The sequence below is a fragment of the Laccaria bicolor genome, genomic scaffold (assembly GCF_000143565.1).
Source record: "Laccaria bicolor S238N-H82 LACBIscaffold_29 genomic scaffold, whole genome shotgun sequence".
In the NCBI taxonomy this organism is placed as follows: Eukaryota; Fungi; Basidiomycota; class Agaricomycetes; order Agaricales; family Hydnangiaceae; genus Laccaria; species Laccaria bicolor.
In genome coordinates, this window is record NW_001889900.1 from 212,900 (window position 1) to 232,921 (window position 20,022).

Below are 20,022 nucleotides of genomic sequence, written 5' to 3' on the forward strand. Positions count from 1 at the left end.
TGGTCAGTGCGCGACCTCGACCACAGGGAAGATGAGTTGAACAACCTCGATGAGGGGCATGTCCACACTACCGACAGTAAACATATGGACGAGCGCGAAAAGGGTATCTTGTAATCACGTAATGCTATATATTTCTGTCTCCTCTTTCGCTTTTTTTTTTTTTGGATTCACGGCGGTCATATACTGTTACGATAACGTCTTTGTACAATAGAAACTTTGCTTTGTAAAAATGGGAGACCAGATCGTAATCTTAGTGCAGTGAAGAATTGCGTGCTTCAAGTTTAGGCTTAACGGTTTGTCCTTGAGATCGGCCACGGAAATGGAAAAGTTACTCGAAATTCCTGCTTGGCATTTGCTGTAAGGTACTTCTTCGGTCGGCCGAACGACGCGTTGAATATAGTAGCCTTCGCGCCAGAAAGTTGAAGCGCACGCTTCGGAACCTGAGCCTGAGCAGAAATTTACCCCTACGCAAGAGCTGCAAACATTGCAAGGGAGATAAGTATTTGGTCAAACCTTGCATTGACTTTGGGTGACTCAAATACTATGCCGAAGACTCGAGGTGTTGAAACCTTGATATGTCAATGATATGTAGTCTACGCAAAGCCAGAGTTGAGCCAGAGTAAACAAAAGTGAAGAGGAGGGTCACATGATAACTTATCAAGGCGATTGTCACACCACATGATCGTCCAGTCACACTAGTGTTCCCACCACAACCTAAACACAATCATACATGATCTCAAATGTTCCTGATGAGGTTTCTCTACTGATCGTCAACTATCCAACAATTTATCGCTCCGCCATGTCTCTGCCACGCCCGCAGGTCTTCTTTGAACGGATTCGTTTGGAAGAATTTTTTGGTGCTCTCATCCCTCCGAGTCTAAAGAGGGCGATTTCGCTCCGATGTTTCTTGCTTGCGGTCTATCGTCTCTCGCCTGCCTCCTATTGAATGCATTACCTTGCGTTTTTTCGCACCACTAAGTTTTGACGGCGGTGGATGAAAATCTGCTCGCCTTCTCAATATTATTCTGTGCAAGTCTCTGGAAGTGATTGGAGAAGTTCGTCTTACCAATATGTTTGGTGTAGGTTTCCATCTTCGTCCACCTAAATATCTCTAAACCAACGATCAGGGTAATGGAATGATCGCCACTCGTTGGCCACTCAAGAGCAGCGATCATCCCTTTCATTGGAATTAGCCGGAAACCACTGAAGTTCAGCTGTCTTCAAGCGCTGTGATTTCCTATCTTTGGATCTCAATGAACGCGGTCATGACGATACGCCTCTACTATTTTTTCTTTCCCGCCATCCTTACCGGGCTCTTCCTCATGTCGATGATCGCCCGGCAATTTCCTTCCCACAAATGAAACCGACGGCGCACAGCACTTGCGTCTAATGAAAATGGCTTATGAGCGGACCCAAATTTGTATCAACGGCCCACGTCGATAGCATTCTTTTCAAAACCACTCCAATGAGGATATCCCGTCGATTATGACAATGCTCTCAGTTCTCTCGCGTCCAAGCTGTCCTCGGCTTTTTCTACCATGAAGGTTTAACAGAGCATCATCTACACCACCACATATCATACCGATCTATCCAACCCTACTTTGCAAGGAACAATTGCCAGGAAGGTTACAATATCAGCTCGGACTCAGCCTAGAGTAAGCGCTGCACGTGATTTGACGACGCGTTTGCCGGCATTCATTGTTATGCCGAGAAGACGCGTGTCACTAGCCCCATACAAAAGGCCGTGTGCGAAGAGGCTCTTCTTCGAATGCCATCTTCCAAATACATTGCCTTCATCCTCCTACCTCTTCTCCTCGCCGTGGCCACCACCTTCTTCTCAAAATCAAGCATGTCATCTCTCGCCTCAATCCGATCTTCAAACGCCGCTTTTTCTCCGTCCTACCCACCCGTAGCCCTCTTCGTCGGGGGCACCTCTGGAATTGGCCAAGCCATGGCTGAAGCCTTGGGGAAATACACACAAGGCAACGCAACGATTATCATTGCCGGGAGGAATCGCGCCGCCGCTGACGCCATCATCGCCAAACTCCCCAAACCAACGACCCCAGGCGTCACTCACGAGTTCATCGAATGCGATGCGACACTCATGAAGAACGTACACGTTACGACCAAGGAAATCCTCTCGCGCCATCCGAAGATAAACTTTCTCATCATGTCTCCTGGGTACATGACGTTGAAGGGTCGAGATGAAACGGAGGAGGGGATTGATCGGAAGTTGGCGCTGAATTATTATGCCAGGTGGACTTTTGCGAATGGGTTGTTGCCTGCGTTGAAGAGAGCAAAGGAAGATGGGGAGGACGCGAAAGTGTGTTCGGTGTTGGGCGCTGGGAAGGGTGGGGAGATTGACGTTGAGGATTTGGGATTGAAAAAATCATTCTCTGTGGCCAAAGCCGCGCTTGCTTCGCCGACTTACACCGATCTTATGATGGAGGTGTGTGACATTTTTTCTCTCATGATTGAGTACTCAAAATTTGTGCAGGAACTCGCTGAACGAAATCAAGACCTCACCTTTATCCACGCCTACCCAGGTTTCGTACGCACTAACATTCTATCCTCCGCTCAATCGACGATCCTCCGAGCGACCTCAGGTATTATAAATGGCTTGACATACGTCGTCTCGACGGCCCCTGAAGATTGCGCCGAGTATATGTGGCATGGGATATTCAACAGCACCAAAGGCGCGTTCAGAATCGGATCGCATGGGGAGAACCTCGGCAAAAAGAGATACTTTGGAACTGAGGCACAGAGGAAGAAGTTGTGGGAGCATAGTTGGGAATCTACGAAGAATGAGTAGCTATATCTTACCGATATGTACTCTCAATTTGGGCGGAATTATAGCCTTCGAAAAATGTTCATATATAATAGCAAATCTATTCTGAATCCAGTATATTCAGTCGTAAAGTACTACGCGAGTCGTTTCAGAGTTAGTTCGGGCCCCATGGTCAATAAGTATCTCTGCACAGTTTCTTTTTGGTTGCGTTAAAACTCTTTTCATACATCATGATCTTGCTCCCTGCATCACCCCCCCACATCTTGCCTGTTGCTACAAAAACTACGTAGGCTATTGGCCTGCAAAGCTGACGCGACGTTAACACGTGATACGTTTGTGCCAACCCGTGACCACAAGGTTTGCAACCCAACTTTCAAGTTGTCGTGCGCGTCTCTTGAAAACTCTCATATCCAATTGCTGGGCTATGGGTCACCGGTGGCCTTCGGAAAGCTGACTTCTGGTCGTGACTCGTCTTTCCTACGGTAACGTTACAACCAACACGTTTGAACAGGTGTAGTTCAAGGGTTTCAGGCCTCAAATCTCTACACAAGCGTCAGACGTTTCACTGGCAGAATTTGAAGTGAGGAGATGAGTGGGTGAGTACTTCGTCCATTCCCCGATTCCCATTATAGAATGCCAGCATTATCACCGCTGGTAACTCAAGTACTTTTCTCAAACTTTTCTACCCATTCGAGTTGCATTCGAGAGCCATTCTCATAGGCGCGGAAGTTGGAACATGGAAACTTCGCAATGTATTTATTGTTAATGAGAAGGTAAGTTGTCATTTTAATCCTCTGCATCAGACCACAAACCACTTCAGAAACAACGCCCCAAGCTCTATTTCTGGTGGGGATCAAGGATTTACATAACGCCGTTGACTGGTCCTTTTTTGACAGGAAAAATCGATGCCATTTTCGCTTCAGTGCTTTTTTAGGGTGTCCGAGGCTCTGCCGAAGTTCCTTTATATTTATAACGAAGCAGCGAAGAAGAAAGGTGCATTCAAGTCCCCCCTCTTGAACTTTCAATGAGGTTCAACACGTTCATTGCCCTCACCATCCTTTTGATTCCTGCCCGCGCCTACGGGGCGATCTATTCACTCTCCGATGAGGTTTACGGCCCAGGCTTCTACCGCTTCTTTGAATGGGAGGCGATTGAGGACCCGACGCATGGAAGAGTGTGAGTAATCTCATTTTTATCTAGTCCATCCCGAGATACTTAGCTATACAGGACCTATGTCGATAAGCTAACTTCAATTCATCAAAACCTGACTTACGCTACCTCCGATACGTTCATCCTTCGAACGGATTTCAAAACTGTGCTCGATCCAAACGGTCCTGGGAGAAACTCGGTCAGGATTCGATCAAAGAAGACGTACACTTCTCACGTTGCGATGTACGTTATCCTTCGCTAATTATATATTCGTCCTGAATTTTCGCTAGCTTTGACGTACGACACATACCGCAAGGATGCGGGTACGTTCACCCCCCCAAAAACATATCTTGCCCTCTGCTACGATATTCACAGGACATGGCCAGCTATATGGGAAACTCTTGAAGCGAACTGGCCAAATGGTGTTCGTAAAACTTTGATGCTTCTTCCAGCCTCACTAATGATCTAATGATACAGGGGGAAATCGATATCATGGAAGGTGTCAACGATCAAGGAACTAATCAAGCGACATTACATACAAGTCCTGGTAAGGAATACTTCGACTTGAATCGTGTTACTTATCACCCCATCTATATCATCACAGACTGTGTGATGTCAACTAATCGTACGATGGCGGGGTGAGTACAGCATAATCTTAACTGGGTACTTATCCCCAATCCAGAACTCCTACCTACGACACATGCGACGTGACGCTCAATTTCAATGCGGGATGCGGCGTCAAGTTTCCAACGGCTTCCAGTTTTGGGCCAGCATTGAATACGAATGGAGGTGGATGGTTCGCCTTTTATTGCGCCTTCATATGTATGTTACGTATAGCCGATGCCGACAGGTATGCTATGGAACGATCACAGACTTACTTCAAAGTTTGGTTCTGGTCGAGGAACAACTGTGATGTACCATCGGATGTAGCTCACGCACGTTCATTCGTCAATCCCGACGCATGGGTAGGTGCCTTTATGTGTCTGTGATCTCCGTGAGTTTTTGATTTGCGAGCAGGGAACGCCTGCGGCGTACTTCCCCAACACCTTTTGCAACTTCTCGACCCATTTTGCTTCGCAGAATATCATTATCAATCTCACTCTGTGTAAGTGCCTTCCTCGAGCTGGTAACCATGACTATAAACTGTGTAGGTGGGGACTGGGCTGGTTCTACGTATAGTCAGGGCACTGGATGCCCCTCGACCTGTGTTGGTGAGTTCTCGCCAAATCCCCCGGCTGCCATAAAATGACTGAAGTTCATTGTAAAGACTACGTCAATTACAATGCGTCCGCTTTTACCGACGCGTACTTTGACTTCGCCTCGATTCGTGTGTACCAGGACTTTCGGAAAAACAAATATCGCCGGGAAAGGCAACCTTTTAAATAGATTCAGCTCCTTCGTCGTTCACTGGGATTTTTCTTGCTATTGCAAGCTATTAGTATTTGAAAATCAACTGTATTTGACATCAAGGCCAGTCTTTACATGAAATACAGGAATATCTGCCCTGTACCTGGAACGGTTGAACACGTAGAACATCATCCAACATACTTAAACTTTATCGAATATCAATCGCTCTCAAGAAACATACGAAAGCTGAACCTTCAACGCCTTTGCCCAAACGAGGTCCGCGGCGCATGAAGGGTGCAGATCATTCCACCAAACGTCTAACCAAGTAAGCATTCCAATTCCGCGCAAGCACAAACACGACTTACACGAAGAAATGGGTCCAAGGCAAGACCGGTCTTGCGAAACGACATTGCAAGTTCGCTGATTAGCATATGCGGCACAGTACCCAGAGGGAGTTGCGAATCCATAAGCAGCATAGTTGTCCATCACATTTGCGAAAGTCGTATCTTTGTTAACGTATTGAGATGGTCGATATGCTTGGAAGACGAAGGCGGACTCACGAGTATCAAAGACTTGACAAGTGATATCGCGTTTAGAAGAGCAATAGCTAGCAGCTTTGGCGGCGAGTTGGGAGTTGAATTCGTTGATGTTGTCCTATGAGTACATGAAAAAATTGCGGCTTTGATAGGGCGGACAGATAGGTACCTTGAGTTTAGCGGCGAGTTTGCCGCCTTGATCGATTCCGATCTGGGCTCGGTCAAAAGGAACGACGTTGTTGAACACAAACTGCCTCGCGCCTGCGTTGTAAAGCTTATCGACTGTGTTGAAATAAGATGTTAGATCTTTCGAATAGACTGAGGTTCCGTTTCCCTGCGCGTTTTTGAAGGAGAGGTTCACGTCATTGGCTGTGAACAAATCAGCGCGTGATCGTGATTCGGAATAACTATCCTCCTCACTTCCAAATGTGATGGTAAAAATGGAATTGCGGCTTGTCCACGGTACGTTGCGGGAGCGAGCGACGTAGTTCAGGAAGGCTGTTGTTTGTCCGCGGAAATCAACCGGTTGTGATTTAATGATGTCTGAATCGGAGACGGCACCGCTGACTGCAAGCTGGTTGAAAAGAGTTTAGGAAAAACGGATTGCCGGGTTGAAGGAGACGAACATCAATAAGAGTCGAATGTCCCACGAGATCGGTAAGTGAGATGGCCCAGTTGGGACCGGCGGTTGTGCACTCGATTTTATGAGAGGCGAGAGGGTTGCCATGACCGGACCATCCGTTCGTAGCTAGCCACCGCAGCTCATCGCACACCGAGATAGTAATTTGCATAGATTTTACTTACTATAGCTGAATGAAGAGTATCAGAAAGGTTAGGATGACGGAATCAGAAGTATGCTTACCTGTCCCCACTAAATGGATGGAATTGTTAGACAAGAATCACATTGAAACTGTTCTGCAACACGAACAATGTAAAGATGAAGGCCGTCCTATTAAGAATGGACGTAGTCGACGCGCAGTCGGACGAGATCAACGGTATTGCCAGACCAAGAGGCGTCAAAAAACGTCTGAGGTTGGACCACATGCTGAGTTGAGAGGTGTAGGTTTAGTTTCAAGTGGCCGTCGTATTTGAGCTTTATATCACCATCAAGCGCTCCTTCGACTCTGATCAGATCATTCGACGCACGCGTGAGGTTCTGGAGGTTCGTGAACGTCTGAAGCTCGAAGTTTGACCAGTTTGATTATTGTGACTGACACCTGGAACGAAAAGATCCGAATCCAGTCTCGTAATGATTGTTGTAAGCAACTGTGAGACTGCATCCGGCAACAAACAGCTCGTGACGGTGGCTTCACGACTGAGAAGTAATTATGAACACCTACTACTGTAACGATAGTTATCGAACAGCTGAATTTCAAAGAGAAACTTACCTCTGTCAAGTAGGTCTGTGTTATGAACTCGTGAAAGGTGGAAGTTGGAAGCATCCGCTGCAAATTCTTCCACTGTCGGGGAACGTCCACCGCTGCGCCGCGGCGCGTAAGTGTACGAATTCGCAAAGGTGCGAGGGTTTTTGTTCGGGCACTGTCTCCGAACAGTGGAGCCAGAGCGGCAGGAGGCGTTAGTGTGAGAGCAAACAGATGAAGGGACAATCAGCAGTGCAGAAATGTAGAGTACTTACGGGATCAATACCACAAAGACGCACAAACGTCGTAGACACGGAGAAAGCCGATTACAAATCGTGACACGTGCACGACTGTTCCATCTTCTCTTTCAACTCGGCGAAAGTTTCCCATATCAATGTCATTGGGCATGTGGTGTTTTACATAATTGGTATCAAGAACAAGTTTCTAAACAACTTGCCAGTAACTTGTAAGTGATGTTTAGTGACTGTATTTCTTTGGTTGTGCCAGCTTCCATTTCTCCACCTTCAAGATGAGCTTTGTGACATTGACACTTGGTGGAGATTAGATAAGCTTGAAGAAATATTATATAATGCTTCAATACAACTTCAATATCATTGAATTCGGACTGATCTACATGCTTTGGAGTGCACTAGCACTACTAATTCACAGGGGATGGCCTTCCAGGACTGTTTTTAGATCATTTTGTAGAGGGTTCCATATTTTTTTTTTCTCAGCCTGTGGCTGACCTACCTACCCAACCCCCGGTCGGACTTTGGAATCCTAAGACCCCCTTGCGTTTTAGGTCTGTTCGGTACCAATAAAGTAAGAGCGACAGGTGAAACGCATGTTTATCTCCTTTGGTGTCTTTCTTTTTCACGAATGAGATTGTTATGATCTTTTCCGCGCTGCACGGGGCTGTGGGGACTCGTGATCTCCCATGACGACCACGACCGCTTCTGATTTGCGATCCTATCTCGGTGTAACCCGAAGCCCTCAATGGTTTTCTTCCGCTAACAACCAAGATCAGTGAGGTGAATTATTTTTTTTCGCCCTGCCTATTTCATTGGTTTACTTCGGGTTCCGAGACCCACGGTCCACCTATGGAAATATGATACACATCAAACGGAAGGGTCGCATGGAAACTCGCATGCACCGCTTTCCCTGCTGCTGATCCCTCAAAGTCAATTCGGGGTTCAACCATTGAATTATTTTGTTCGCCCACATTGACGACTCGTAGTTTCACTTGACCCAGGTATCAAGTCATCTGGTGAATATAGCATTCAACTTTCCTTCGATGTTGTGGTCCTGACCGCGCGGAGGGTCCTCCCCAATTCAGCGACCAGTACCAGCATCATATATCTCTGACCATGTCGCCCTCCTTCAACATTCTCTCAACCCCCGCTTCGCAAAGGAAGTTCTTTCAAGATGACACTCCGCGTTCCCACCACTTTGGATATGAGAAGTACACGATCATGCCCTTTTGCGATTTCAACTTGTAGTACTGACGAAATTTTTCCAGTCACAAACTTTGTACTCACTCCGTTCAGCATTTTGACGACAATGTTTCGCCTATGGCGCAGAGACCGCACGTCTCACATTTGGTGGGATGACGCATGGGCGGGCTTGACAGCAGTCATCATGATCATTTGGTTACCAACTTTCGAGCTTATGTTCCGCGACTCTAGTACGTAGCATTTTTTTTCGCAAATCGTCGAGTAAAGCCTCACGAACTTTCCCCCACAGCTTACTACTCGGATCACACAAAGGTCACCCTTTATTACCTGTCAGTCATGCTATAGAACGACAAACCTCGATGTTGGCCAACAATACCTTGCAGAGGCTACATCGCTGCGGTTTGGTAATAAAGGTCCTCCTCCGTTATCACTGCTCTACTCATGTTTGATTTAGGGCGTCCAGGATTTCCATCCTTTTCACAGTGATACGCATATCTGTCGGAACCGTGCGTCAAGTTCTTAATTGGATTGCAGTTGCGTTCATGGTGACGTGGATTGCCCTTACAGTTCAACTTGTTTGGACGTGCCAGGCAAGGAATAAATGGAGTTTGGATCATTCAATGTGTGTCTTACCAACAAGGATTGCAATCATACAATTGACAAGTGAGTAGTTTACTACCTTGCTTATTTCGACTCCATTTTTAATGTTAACGATATTAGCGGATGTTGTGGGTGATGCCATTCGCTTGGTATGGAGGACGACGCTGTCCAAACCCCAAAAAATTCGGATCATAACCATCCTTTCTACAACAATCATCATGACTGCTGTAAGCCTTAATCACGCGTTTACGGTGATGCTGAACGGTGGTGGGTTAACCGAGGCACTGGCATCGCTTTTGCAGGTGCGTACCGAACATTTGAAATCGCGCTCATACTCAACGATAATCTGCAAGTCTTCCATCAGCGCCATTGTCTGCAATTTTAATGCTATCATCACGTTTATCTTTCATATTGCGACGGAGGACCCGAACCTCTCGCCTCCTTCGAAACCAATGAGCTCTCTACGATTCGGATTCAAATCCAAGACGACTGGAGGAGGGGTGCGCATCGAACTGAGGCAATTACCTTGGAGGGTTTAACCACTGAGCAGAGTGATACGGATGCGGGCTTCACCCAAAAGAAGTCGTTATGGCGGAGGGGTCAGATTCGTTTGTGGCCGAGAAAAAACCTGCCTCAACTGTCTTAGACAGGGAACTTGCTTCTACTGTGTAGTATTGTGATTAATATTTATTTCATTTAACGTCTGGCTTGTCTCCGACCTTACAATCCTCGGAACTAGGGTAGATACATACTATGAAACGTTCTCTGTAAATATGATAATACAAACAAATCGAACGCGTAAACAATAAGGTCACGAGATGACCAAGAAGTTAACTTGAATGCCTCTGCCTCGCTGTCATGCCAGGCTTTCATTATTATCATCCAGCTAAACGACGCTTACTGCCATTCAAGCCTGTCATTTGACAAGACAGCACACAATATTTAAGCAAGAAAAGTCATGTAATGGATTCTTCCCCTCTCCCCTCAGCACATTCCACCAACTCAATATCACTGTGTTGAGAGACACCCCAGTCTGTCCCTTCCTCAAAACTTGTAAGAAATACATTTGAAGTACTATCCCTCTCATGGGTGTCTTGCATTCGCTGATGTCGGTACCGAAGAATTAGAAGCATTATTCGATTCCCAAAGATGGAATGGAAGACACGTGTTGGACTAGTTGTTGTTGATCCGTTATACATGGATTAAAAGAGTACAGAAAAGTGATACGCACAGGTTAAAAATGCTTCCATATGCTCCCAGCTGTAATGAGTGTAAAGGATATAAACGAAAGAAGAAGACTTTGAAGCGTACCGTGCTAACGGCCATAAGGAGGATGTTGATTGAGCTCAAACCTAAAGAGAATAAAATCATGGGGTAATTCGGACAGGTGAAGAGGTGACACTGCGCGTACAAATAATAAAGATGCAGTAGATAATTCCTATCCAAGCTGATTTAAGGAAATGATCGTCAAAATATGGGGAATTGCATACCGCTTTTATATATCTGAACTACCCATGGAGATCTTGATTGCTGAACTGCACAAGCGAGGGTCAGAGTGAAGATGTCTATGGTCAGAACCGCACTTACAATATTGGTATGCTCTGATGATTGTCAGTATCACAATCACTGTGCGACGGTTTGCGTCCGTTTGTCACAGTACAAGGCTCTCTAGAACGCACCTGACTCAGACAGAAAAGAAAAAATGAATGCGCAGAGCGTTGGGACTCTAGAAAGAATCAGAGAGTATCCCAGAGGAGTCATTTCGACTGTTCTAGGTCAGCCGCAATGTAATTCGGAAGCAAATGGTTGACGCGCCGTTCACAAATTTAATTTGGTAGAATGTTATGCAGATTCCAAAGAGGAGGGATATCTGAGTTGAGTGTGAGTGATGAAAAAGATAGACGGGCTTGATCATACCAGCGTAAGTACCCCTAGTGTCACCATCACCCACCGCCGTCTTGCCCACATTCCACATGTTCTCAGCGTTATAATAACTAAAGAAGCACAATGAATTGTCGAGAATATATGTGATTGTGAAATCTTACTCTGGGCAGATAATAATCCAACAGCGATTAAGGCTATGAAAAGGTTCAAGTTGAGAACAGACAGACAAAAAATACCCCCGACAAACCCGTTGCCACTCCGTAGAGTATAACACATTTCTAACATGTTCAAATCAGTATGGGTAAAGTCTTGTTCTGTCTGAGGGGTGGACCTTTGGAGGGATCGCAGCGAACTTGACTGCGATGATGTCAGAGAAAATTATACATGATATTGAAATCTTACTGTAAAGGACAAGTGATTGGTCTATAAACGGAAGATAACGATTCATATAAAAAAGGATGAGGCCAAGAGACCGTGGGCATGACCATGCATATGTTACCTGTCGTGGATCGTCAATACCCAAGCATATGGGCTGATCACAGTGATCAGTTTCATAGTTACCTCCTTCTCCAAGGTGCAAAAATAATCGTATACCTAGATGCAATTTTTTGTTAGCTACGTGGTAAACAGGCAGAGAACCACTTACTAGGATTGCGAAACCAGCTATGACGACACAGTTATCGATGTAAGTGTATAGCACAGGTGCACACGCTGTGAGAACATCCTGAAGCTTCACTTAGTGACAAAATATACGTTATAAATCCATTTCGCGCACAGGAAGCGAAGGCGGTGGACCAGTCGGTGGTGGACCAGACGGAGGAGGGAAAGGTGGCGGTGACGGCGGTTGGGGGGGCGGGGACATGAATTGAGCTCTATCCAAAACTTGTCAAATTCTATCGTTAGTCTAAGTGGCGGCGACGACCATCTGAGAAAGCCAGCAGGTGAAGAGGATGAGCATCCGCAAGCTGAATGGCAAAACAAGTGATCTATAATTCATTCCGGGGCCCGATAAACGGACTTCCCACGTGAGGACCCTGGATGATGTAGATCTCTCCCAATTATAGATTTACATCCGTAGATAAAGAAAAATTAAATTTTCTGCCTTGTCAAGTACTCGTTAGCCGTGCGGAAAAAAAAGGCAGGACATGAACGATCTGCCCACCTACGACAAGTCACCTTTACCTAACCTTCGTCGAATACGGAAGGTTAAACGTCTAACGAGCACAGCGGCAACGCGCGTCTTTCTCAGCTTCCCATTCATCATGTCATGATGATCACATCGCCATGAACTCTCCAAGGAAATTGCCATTCGGGTGCACTCAGCCGTATTCCCATCGTAGCCATTCGCGTCCGGTTCCTTGAACGTCGTAAACAGCGGCAAACTTCCGGTCGGCATTCCTGGCAAGATGAACGTAAGTTGAATCCGTGCCTCGTCGTTCCTCAGTATTCCCCAAAAGCTCCCTTAACTACGCCACCTCTGTATTGAACCTATCTCCCATCTCGTGCCCACCATCTGGGAAATCTCACACTGACGTTGAACTGCTCCAGATCTTTCGTTCGAGCTATCGATAGTTCGAGTTCGTTCGAACCACGAGCTCTTGTGAGGTAGGTTAATCTCCAGTAAGTAGATGGTGGCAGGATCAAAAAGGTTCAGCTTACAAAACATAGTCGTAGAAGCCGCAGTCTGAAAAAGTCACCATAAGTCAATTCTTCAATGAACAAGGTGAGGATTTGATGTTTTTGATGTATTCATGACTAAGATAGCCCGAATGGATCCAGGGCACCTTCTCCGCCCAAAAGATTCTGCATGGATCCCATCTAAGAGGTTGTCACGATCTTACAAGGGAAGTTCAGTGTTTGGTCGTCCTTCACGGGTCCTTCACTGCCCCTTTGGGCAATAGTTTAGCAACGCTGGCTGTCAACCGTTATACCCGCCCGGACCCACTGTGTCGCATTTACTGGCACCAGTTAACCCACATCCTGAAACGCGGCCCTGTGTCACAGACGACGGCTCTAATTCTTGCGCACTGGATTCACGTACTTGTAGCTTCGATTGTATGATCCCACAACTTCCTCCGCTGCTCTTCCGTTCCAAAATAATTCTTCGTCTTCAGGTTCTCACCCTTCGATCCTGTCCGAAACGCGTCTTTGGAATGATTCAGCGACGCGTGCCACATGTATTCAGCGCAATCTTCTGGGGCGGTCGAAAGCGGATAGGTTAATAAACTGAGGATACCCGACGAGGCTTTCAGAAGAGGGGTGCTGGATGCAGCGAGAATGTTGGTCCGAACCATTCCGGGAAAGGCGTGAATAAATGTTAGATCGGGGTGTCGCTCCGCAAATGCCTAAGAGAGCCATGATAAAGATGGATGGTTTTCAAAAGTCATGCTTAGCGCACCTCAATCATAAGGTCATTATACGTCGGTGCGGCCAAACCAGCCTTTCGACCTGAATACGACTTCTTCAGGCCCAGATCCTCCACACCGATCTCTGCACCCTTTCCAGCGCCCAAAACGGAAAATATCTTTGCCTCCTCACCGTCCTCACTGGCTTTCTGCAAAGCAGGCATCAAATCATTGATGAACGCCCACCTCGCGTAATAATGAACAGCCAACTTGCGATCAATCCCCTCCTCGGTCTCATCCCGACCTTTCGTCGTCATGAACCCCGGGGACATTACAAGGAAATTTATCTTCGGGTGATCAGCAAGAATTTCGGACGAAGCTGCGTGGACGTTCCTCATCAACGTAGCGTCACACTGAACGAATTTGTGGGGTCGGGTGTGTGAGCTCGACTGAGGGAGCTTGGCGATGATGGAATCCGCTGCGGTACGGTTCCTGCCTACTATGATGATCTGTCCATTGCCCTTGGTATGCCGACCAAAGGCTTCCGCCATTGACTGGCCGATTCCGGAGGTGCCTCCGACGAAAACGGCAATTGGAGAATGGGAGGAGAAAGCCGCTGCGTTGGCGGCTCGGATTGCTGAGAGTGTTAGCATTGGGGTGGGGTTTCAATGGATCCGCGTGGCCAGAGGTTAGGGCAATTTATTTGAGCGCTTTCAGTCTCGGTAGCTTGCGCGTACCTTCGGAACCAGCGTCAGCTCTTGGTCAGCTCCGCCAGACGCATCCGCGGAGTTCTTTTGCTGCAAGTAAGCATGGTACGAATTAGTGAGCAGTAGTGGCGCCCCTAGGACTCTCCAACCACGCAGCGGGGAAGCCAAGCTCCAGATCGCTGTTGCTGAGGAAAAAAAAGGAGGCTATGTAACTGCGATTGCACGTGTTAGATTTGCACTTGGTACATTATATAATCATTGGTGACCTGTTCCCGTCTTCGAAGTTCGTAGCTTCTGCTGGTTTACGCCCAATTTATGGGATTGTCTGTTTGATTTTTTAACGCGGTTGGTGAGTGGTGTGTCCCTCTGTTTTAAGCCGACCATAGACTCGCAACCGCGTCCGTGATCAGATACTCCTTGGATACTCCTGGATGGTGTTGTTGATCTCAAAGGTGATTGGTGTTTTAGTGTTTTAAAAAGCAAAGTAGCCGTCATATACTTACGCCAGGCGTATAGACAATTGGGCGATGTAGGCCCGTGTTTGTCCAATCATGTGCCTGGCGCGTGTCATGAGTTTTGAAATTCGATCGGTTCAATGAGTAAAGGCGAGTCATTAAATGAAGATAAACGAGTCTCTCATTGGGTTATTGCAGGTTATTGCAGAGTACTTCATTTCGCATGTGAATGGGTGACTTCCCGTAACACAAATTCGCTAGATTTAAATAAATCGACGAGATCTAGGGTCTTTTGCCGGGATGCCGAGTCTTGTAAGGGTTCAACTTTGATGGAGGCCCTGGTTGGCACCCAGTTATAAACCTTAATCTATTCAGAGGGTACAGACCCCTCGAATAGATTTCAAACGCTGGAATCAACCCTGCCATCATGACACCTTTCCTTCCTGGGTACGTTTTCTTCCCACCTCGCTTAGTCAGCTCTACCTCAGCCCTCTCTACTCTCCTACGGCTGAGGGCAGTCTGCTCTCTCGTTATAATTTGAAGCCATTACAGAGTTTATTAGTAGTGCTAACGTCCTCTGGTTCCAAAATTTCCTCTCCGAAGCTGTTTTTCCTTCCACAAACAATCTTCTCAGCACATAACTCACAGAACCACAGCATGTTCAGCTCAAGTTGACATTTTCTCGGCTTCATTTATTATATGTCCTACTTTCTGGCTGATATGATTGAGCATCAACTATAATGCACCCATCCATGGGCCTGTGTGTCCTCAAAACAGCTCAGATGAGAGGGAAGAAAGTTTATTCATGTCAGGTGAATAAATCTAATCAGTTAGCGGATAACTTCCCATAAGGTCTAGAAACCTAGACTATTCTCTAAATGTTTGATGGGCGGAGCTCAAAAATATATTCAGTCATTTTTCTAAACCATAAGCCAAGCAACACAAATCTGTACAATTCTTCTTTGGTGACGCGGATCTCATTTAAGATCTCTCTACTCAACCTCATTCCGTGCCCACTGCGCCTCCAGCCTCAATTGATACAGAATTCAGTGAGGAGAACTGACCAATAACATGAAGACAAGCTGTACTTATGTGCAATCGGATGCCTGGGTGTGTGGTTTGAAGGAGAGCTGCATACATCGTCAACATGATGAAAAAAACTGTCCTACAAAACCCAGTTCAAATGAAAAATGACTTGTCTGTCTTCCACTGTTGACTCCCTATTGTTTCTCGAGAAATACAAGAAAGATGTAGTGAATAGTTCTTCAGGAGACCAGCTACATAGGTTGGTGCATCTTGATAGATCTTGATGCCTTGCTTGATTTGGACGGGATGCTCAGGGATTGATTGTCGGACAATGAAAAAAGGGTTTATGCAAGCGATTTAGAACTAGAAGAGGGGGGGGGAGGCCTCGTCTAGATTAAAATCTAGAAGAGGGTGTTCGATGACAAGCGGAGTTCAACTTTGACAGATTGTGACCCATTTGGCAAACGGCATGGCGGCACGTCAGTTTAGAAAAATAATCTAGGTTTCTAAACCTTATGGGAAGTTATCCAGCATTACAGTTTATTTGCTTGATTAAATCGCAAGCCAGGGTACTCATTTCAAACTCCGATAAGGGTCAGATTTACTCGTTTATGTAACGGGAAGTCACCCAATGGTTACACACCATGAGCAAGATCGGCAAATATTTCCTGTCAAGATTTGAGTCAGAAACTGTCAAATTAGGCGCTCAATATGACGGTTGAGATTGATCGAAGTAGAAGGGGAAGAACAATTGAAGTTAGGCTAAAAATCTCATGGAAACATCATTGTCAACGCCCACTGCCTATAAATACAATATAAAATATTGACGATATCCCGACTCTCCCCACCATCGTTTCCCCAACCATCTTCCAAGACAACTCGACGAAGTCAATGACAAGCCGGCTGCCACATTGATCTCTAGTGCATAGGAGGTCTACCCTTTCTCTTGGCAATCTGTTCTGAAGGGAGTGGTGGTATTAGGCGCTCATTCCGACTACTGCTGGCATTGAGGACTGCTGGCATCGAGAACTGAAGCTTAGGTGAGTTTTGCGCCCCAGAATGACTTGCAATTCAAAACTTACCATTCTCAACACAAAAAAATTAGCTGTTTTTCCGCGAGGGTCGTTGCGGGCCCTTGCTATGTCTGGTCCGGCCCTCCTACCGCTGGAAATCCTCGAGGCGTGCATCAGTGCCTCCAATACAACCACATGGCTATCCCTCGCTAGCGTCTCTAAAATCTTTCATTCTTTAACAATTCGCTCTTTATACCGCGACATCTCTCTGGGCTCCCCTTCATCAGTCATCGCATGCTGCCGCACATTATCATCCAATTCTACCGCCTCCTCGTCTGTTAGAACGCTTTTAATTAATCATTTGTAAGTCATTCCATCTTCAATCTTGAAGTCGCCACTAATTCCTTTCCAGACCGAACAAACCGGTTAAATCAAATCAAAATTACTTTTCGTCATATCACGTTTCATTACGGGAGGCCTTACAATCTTTGATTGAGATTCGAACTCTCAGATTACTGGTTGAAGATCCCTCTTTAATTTTCGTTTTCAAGGATTCTGTTCTGCCTCGATTGCAACACTTCGCATGTCGCTTAATTCTTTCATCACCCCTCGTTTCCTTTTTGAATCGTCATCCAACGGTGAACTATCTCGAAGTTTCCCCCCATGAGGACATTATTTCTTCTGTTAAACCAATCCTTCCCCCTCTCTATCTTCCCGAACTTGAGTATTTCGCAGGAAACGGCGAATATCTCAGTGCGATGAGCCCCGCTATTTCCCTTCGTGCGGCATTTCTTTCTTGGGGCGCGGTGGATAGCTCTCCCGAAGCAGCAATCGCAGTTCTTGAACGCCATAGCGGCGACAGCTTGAATGTAATTACTTGTCGACGGCGGGGATGGAATCTCGACCTCATTGACATGATCTCTACACGGCTGCCGTATATCTACTCCCTCCACATCGCCAATATTGTCGTCGTCGATTCCTATCCCACCGAGGTGCGTTGTGCGTCTACAATTTTCCTCAATCAATTTCATGTGCAATTAGGCCTATCTTGAAGCAATTTGGACATATCTCAAACGATTTGAGAATTTACAACGCCTCGTTTTGAATTGCGTGGACGTTTATGGGATAGCTAACCTCGCGTGTCGCATGGACGTCGACTTCTCAATAATCACCTCTTGGGGTGAAGCTTGCCCTTCCCTTACGGAGATATCACTTCCGCGTTCGTCTCAACCTTTCTCTTCCTATTTTTTGTTGTTGACGACATATACGATTTAATGACGGCAGATTCGGGCAGACTCTCTTGGCACAGAATTACCGAAAATTTCTGGATACCTGACATCGAGAACGTAAACGGCTCAACCTGGCTTTATACCGCAATTTTGTCGGACAAATACCCGGGATGGCATTCGCTAGTCAATAAGGCTGAGAAAAGAATTCGCGAGAACGTTTCGAATCCGATTGATTTCGATAGGTTAACCACCGTACTTCATCTCATGGAGAGACGTGGCCGATGTGACTTTGTGGTCGGGGTCAAGATCGAGGAGGCGAAGGAAGAGGTAGAAGAAAAAAACACTTGAAAGGAGTTTTTCGCGGGAGACGTCAACGAAAGTGACGTTGATGAAGCCGTTTGACTGGATTTCATTTTTATTTTCGATATCTTATTCTTCGTTTCCAATTTACATGGTAAGAATTTGCTATTCGACATCGCATAGTTTACATAAAATCACACAACCTAAACCTTAGAACACCTTCATTCGCATTAATCTAGACTTCATATTCGCACTCGTAACTTGCTTATCAAGGCAGAGCAGCCTCCCCAATCTTGTGCAATGTGAGGCTGAATTGATCAACTTTGACCGGGTATACTTAGAGCCGTTCCCGGATCATGATCAATCAATCACTCCCTCAAATGATCAAATCTTTCTTCCTCTCCCATGATGGCCCCCAATGCACCGTCGAAAACGGCTATCCGACATGGCTCCTGTCTCTGTGGAGCAGTTCGTTATCAAGTGACGGGGGAGCCGCTGACATTTTTCGTCTGTCATTGCAAGAACTGCAAGAAAGCGACTGGTTCTGCCTTCATGACAAATACATTTTTTCTCGAAAAGGTACATGTCTTCCCTCCAACTCTAGCGACCAAGACACTCCCAGCGTCTAGTATAATTTATGTATAACGACTGGGCTGACTACCATTCCACCCTCCTCAGAACGTCCGGGTCATCGAAGGGAAGGATCAGCTAAGCTGCTTCCGAGACACCAATACAGAGAGCGGCGTTGCGCTCAGACGGTATTTCTGTTCCAAATGCGGATCGAACGTACTCCTGTCGTCCGAACAAAAGGATAACAACTTGACCATCGTCACTTTCGGGACGATTGATGACAAGGTGGATTGGTGTACGCCTTATTTTATTTATCCCTGTGTTTCGAAGCTCTAACCCTGTATTCCGATATAGCTCCGCGGAAAGAACGATTTCCAGAACACATGCTGCCGTTCGTGAAGGGTATAAATCTCAACCCAAAGGGCCTGGCGCGCCCGAAGCTCTAGAAACGAAAGTCAGGTCTTACTCACAGGGCATTCAGTAGATACCCAATGGGACCATAGTAGTTCACATGGTCAATTGTCCAATGTACCATAGGGCTACCCCAATGGGCCCAATCGTAGTTGGCACCATTTGGGCATAGTTTGGCCCAATGTCTGTGAGACGTTAAGCTGGCATTGTTGGGGCCAAGGTAACAAAACTATGAGAAGCATAATTGGGCCCAATGAGGGATACACAAAAAGAATTGGGCCCATGATAAACTCCCAACAGCCAAGGTTGGGCCCAATATTCCAATGGTATTAATTAGGCTATACTGCATTGTTGGGCCCAATATGTAATTAGGCTATATTGCATTGTTGGGCCCAATGCTCGGTGTAACAAATGCCGAATCCGGCGGAACCATAACCCTAGCCCTGGTAATCCCTGTCTAGCCGAAATCCAGTCGGATGACATCACCTCCAGCACAAAATGGGATACACTTTGCAAATACCATCGGTAGTGTTTAAAGGTTCAGTCCATAGGACCGCAAAAAACCGGTGGACCGAACTGAACCGGACCATGGTCCGGTCTTTTTTTCGGTTGCAGTTGCCCCAATTTGGGGTTGGTCCGGTTGCCGGTTGCCTCATTTCGAAAATATATTAAAACCGTTCAAAGACCGGTTTTGATCGGTTGCAACCGGTTAAACGGTCACGTGCGTTACATACCCTTGTAACCACGTTTATTACCTTTTATTGGGTTTTTGTTTCATCAAAAACGGTTAAGAATTGAGAAAGATATAACCAAATCCATATTTTACCCGAGTCTCTACGAGATGTAA

The 20,022-nt window shown here is 46.2% G+C and overlaps 9 protein-coding genes across 9 annotated transcripts; 5 read left to right on the plus strand and 4 right to left on the minus strand.

Annotated features, from left to right (window-relative positions):
• Positions 1-1,921: 1,921 nt before the first annotated feature.
• LACBIDRAFT_167767 (uncharacterized protein) lies at positions 1,922-2,569 on the plus strand (the record flags this gene model as incomplete). Its single annotated transcript, XM_001885019.1, has 2 exons — positions 1,922-2,449; positions 2,498-2,569. Coding segments are annotated over 2 exons (600 nt in total), but the record flags the coding sequence as incomplete, so codon positions are not given.
• Positions 2,570-3,812: 1,243 nt separating this feature from the next.
• On the plus strand, positions 3,813-5,341 carry LACBIDRAFT_174636 (glycoside hydrolase family 16 protein; the record flags this gene model as incomplete). Its single annotated transcript, XM_001885020.1, has 11 exons — positions 3,813-3,964; positions 4,016-4,180; positions 4,228-4,260; positions 4,313-4,361; positions 4,415-4,484; positions 4,542-4,575; positions 4,620-4,733; positions 4,788-4,902; positions 4,955-5,042; positions 5,089-5,148; positions 5,205-5,341. The coding sequence occupies 11 exons, from the start codon at positions 3,813-3,815 to the stop codon at positions 5,321-5,323; spliced, it is 999 nt and encodes a 332-aa protein (XP_001885055.1). The 3' UTR covers positions 5,324-5,341.
• A 171-nt stretch (positions 5,342-5,512) lies between these two features.
• Positions 5,513-6,611, minus strand: LACBIDRAFT_304776 (uncharacterized protein; the record flags this gene model as incomplete). Its single annotated transcript, XM_001885105.1, has 5 exons — positions 5,513-5,601; positions 5,650-5,790; positions 5,845-5,938; positions 5,990-6,394; positions 6,447-6,611. The coding sequence occupies 5 exons, from the start codon at positions 6,609-6,611 to the stop codon at positions 5,513-5,515; spliced, it is 894 nt and encodes a 297-aa protein (XP_001885140.1).
• A 2,183-nt stretch (positions 6,612-8,794) lies between these two features.
• LACBIDRAFT_304778 (uncharacterized protein) lies at positions 8,795-9,774 on the plus strand (the record flags this gene model as incomplete). Its single annotated transcript, XM_001885021.1, has 6 exons — positions 8,795-8,865; positions 8,925-9,039; positions 9,090-9,141; positions 9,203-9,298; positions 9,356-9,537; positions 9,589-9,774. 6 exons carry the CDS (start codon positions 8,795-8,797, stop codon positions 9,772-9,774), a joined length of 702 nt encoding a protein of 233 aa, XP_001885056.1.
• A 417-nt stretch (positions 9,775-10,191) lies between these two features.
• LACBIDRAFT_304779 (uncharacterized protein) lies at positions 10,192-10,606 on the minus strand (the record flags this gene model as incomplete). Its single annotated transcript, XM_001885106.1, has 3 exons — positions 10,192-10,408; positions 10,467-10,495; positions 10,547-10,606. The coding sequence occupies 3 exons, from the start codon at positions 10,604-10,606 to the stop codon at positions 10,192-10,194; spliced, it is 306 nt and encodes a 101-aa protein (XP_001885141.1).
• An 805-nt stretch (positions 10,607-11,411) lies between these two features.
• LACBIDRAFT_304780 (uncharacterized protein) lies at positions 11,412-11,842 on the minus strand (the record flags this gene model as incomplete). Its single annotated transcript, XM_001885107.1, has 3 exons — positions 11,412-11,713; positions 11,766-11,782; positions 11,832-11,842. The coding sequence occupies 3 exons, from the start codon at positions 11,840-11,842 to the stop codon at positions 11,412-11,414; spliced, it is 330 nt and encodes a 109-aa protein (XP_001885142.1).
• A 1,310-nt stretch (positions 11,843-13,152) lies between these two features.
• Positions 13,153-14,117, minus strand: LACBIDRAFT_304781 (uncharacterized protein; the record flags this gene model as incomplete). The annotated part of the gene is made up of 2 exons (XM_001885108.1): positions 13,153-13,464; positions 13,518-14,117. The coding sequence occupies 2 exons, from the start codon at positions 14,115-14,117 to the stop codon at positions 13,153-13,155; spliced, it is 912 nt and encodes a 303-aa protein (XP_001885143.1).
• Positions 14,118-16,792: 2,675 nt separating this feature from the next.
• Positions 16,793-18,242, plus strand: LACBIDRAFT_304782 (uncharacterized protein; the record flags this gene model as incomplete). The annotated part of the gene is made up of 4 exons (XM_001885022.1): positions 16,793-17,028; positions 17,078-17,657; positions 17,707-17,884; positions 17,950-18,242. 4 exons carry the CDS (start codon positions 16,793-16,795, stop codon positions 18,240-18,242), a joined length of 1,287 nt encoding a protein of 428 aa, XP_001885057.1.
• Positions 18,243-18,602: 360 nt separating this feature from the next.
• LACBIDRAFT_304783 (uncharacterized protein) lies at positions 18,603-19,210 on the plus strand (the record flags this gene model as incomplete). The annotated part of the gene is made up of 3 exons (XM_001885023.1): positions 18,603-18,773; positions 18,873-19,059; positions 19,119-19,210. 3 exons carry the CDS (start codon positions 18,603-18,605, stop codon positions 19,208-19,210), a joined length of 450 nt encoding a protein of 149 aa, XP_001885058.1.
• Between the last annotated feature and the right edge of the window lie 812 nt (positions 19,211-20,022).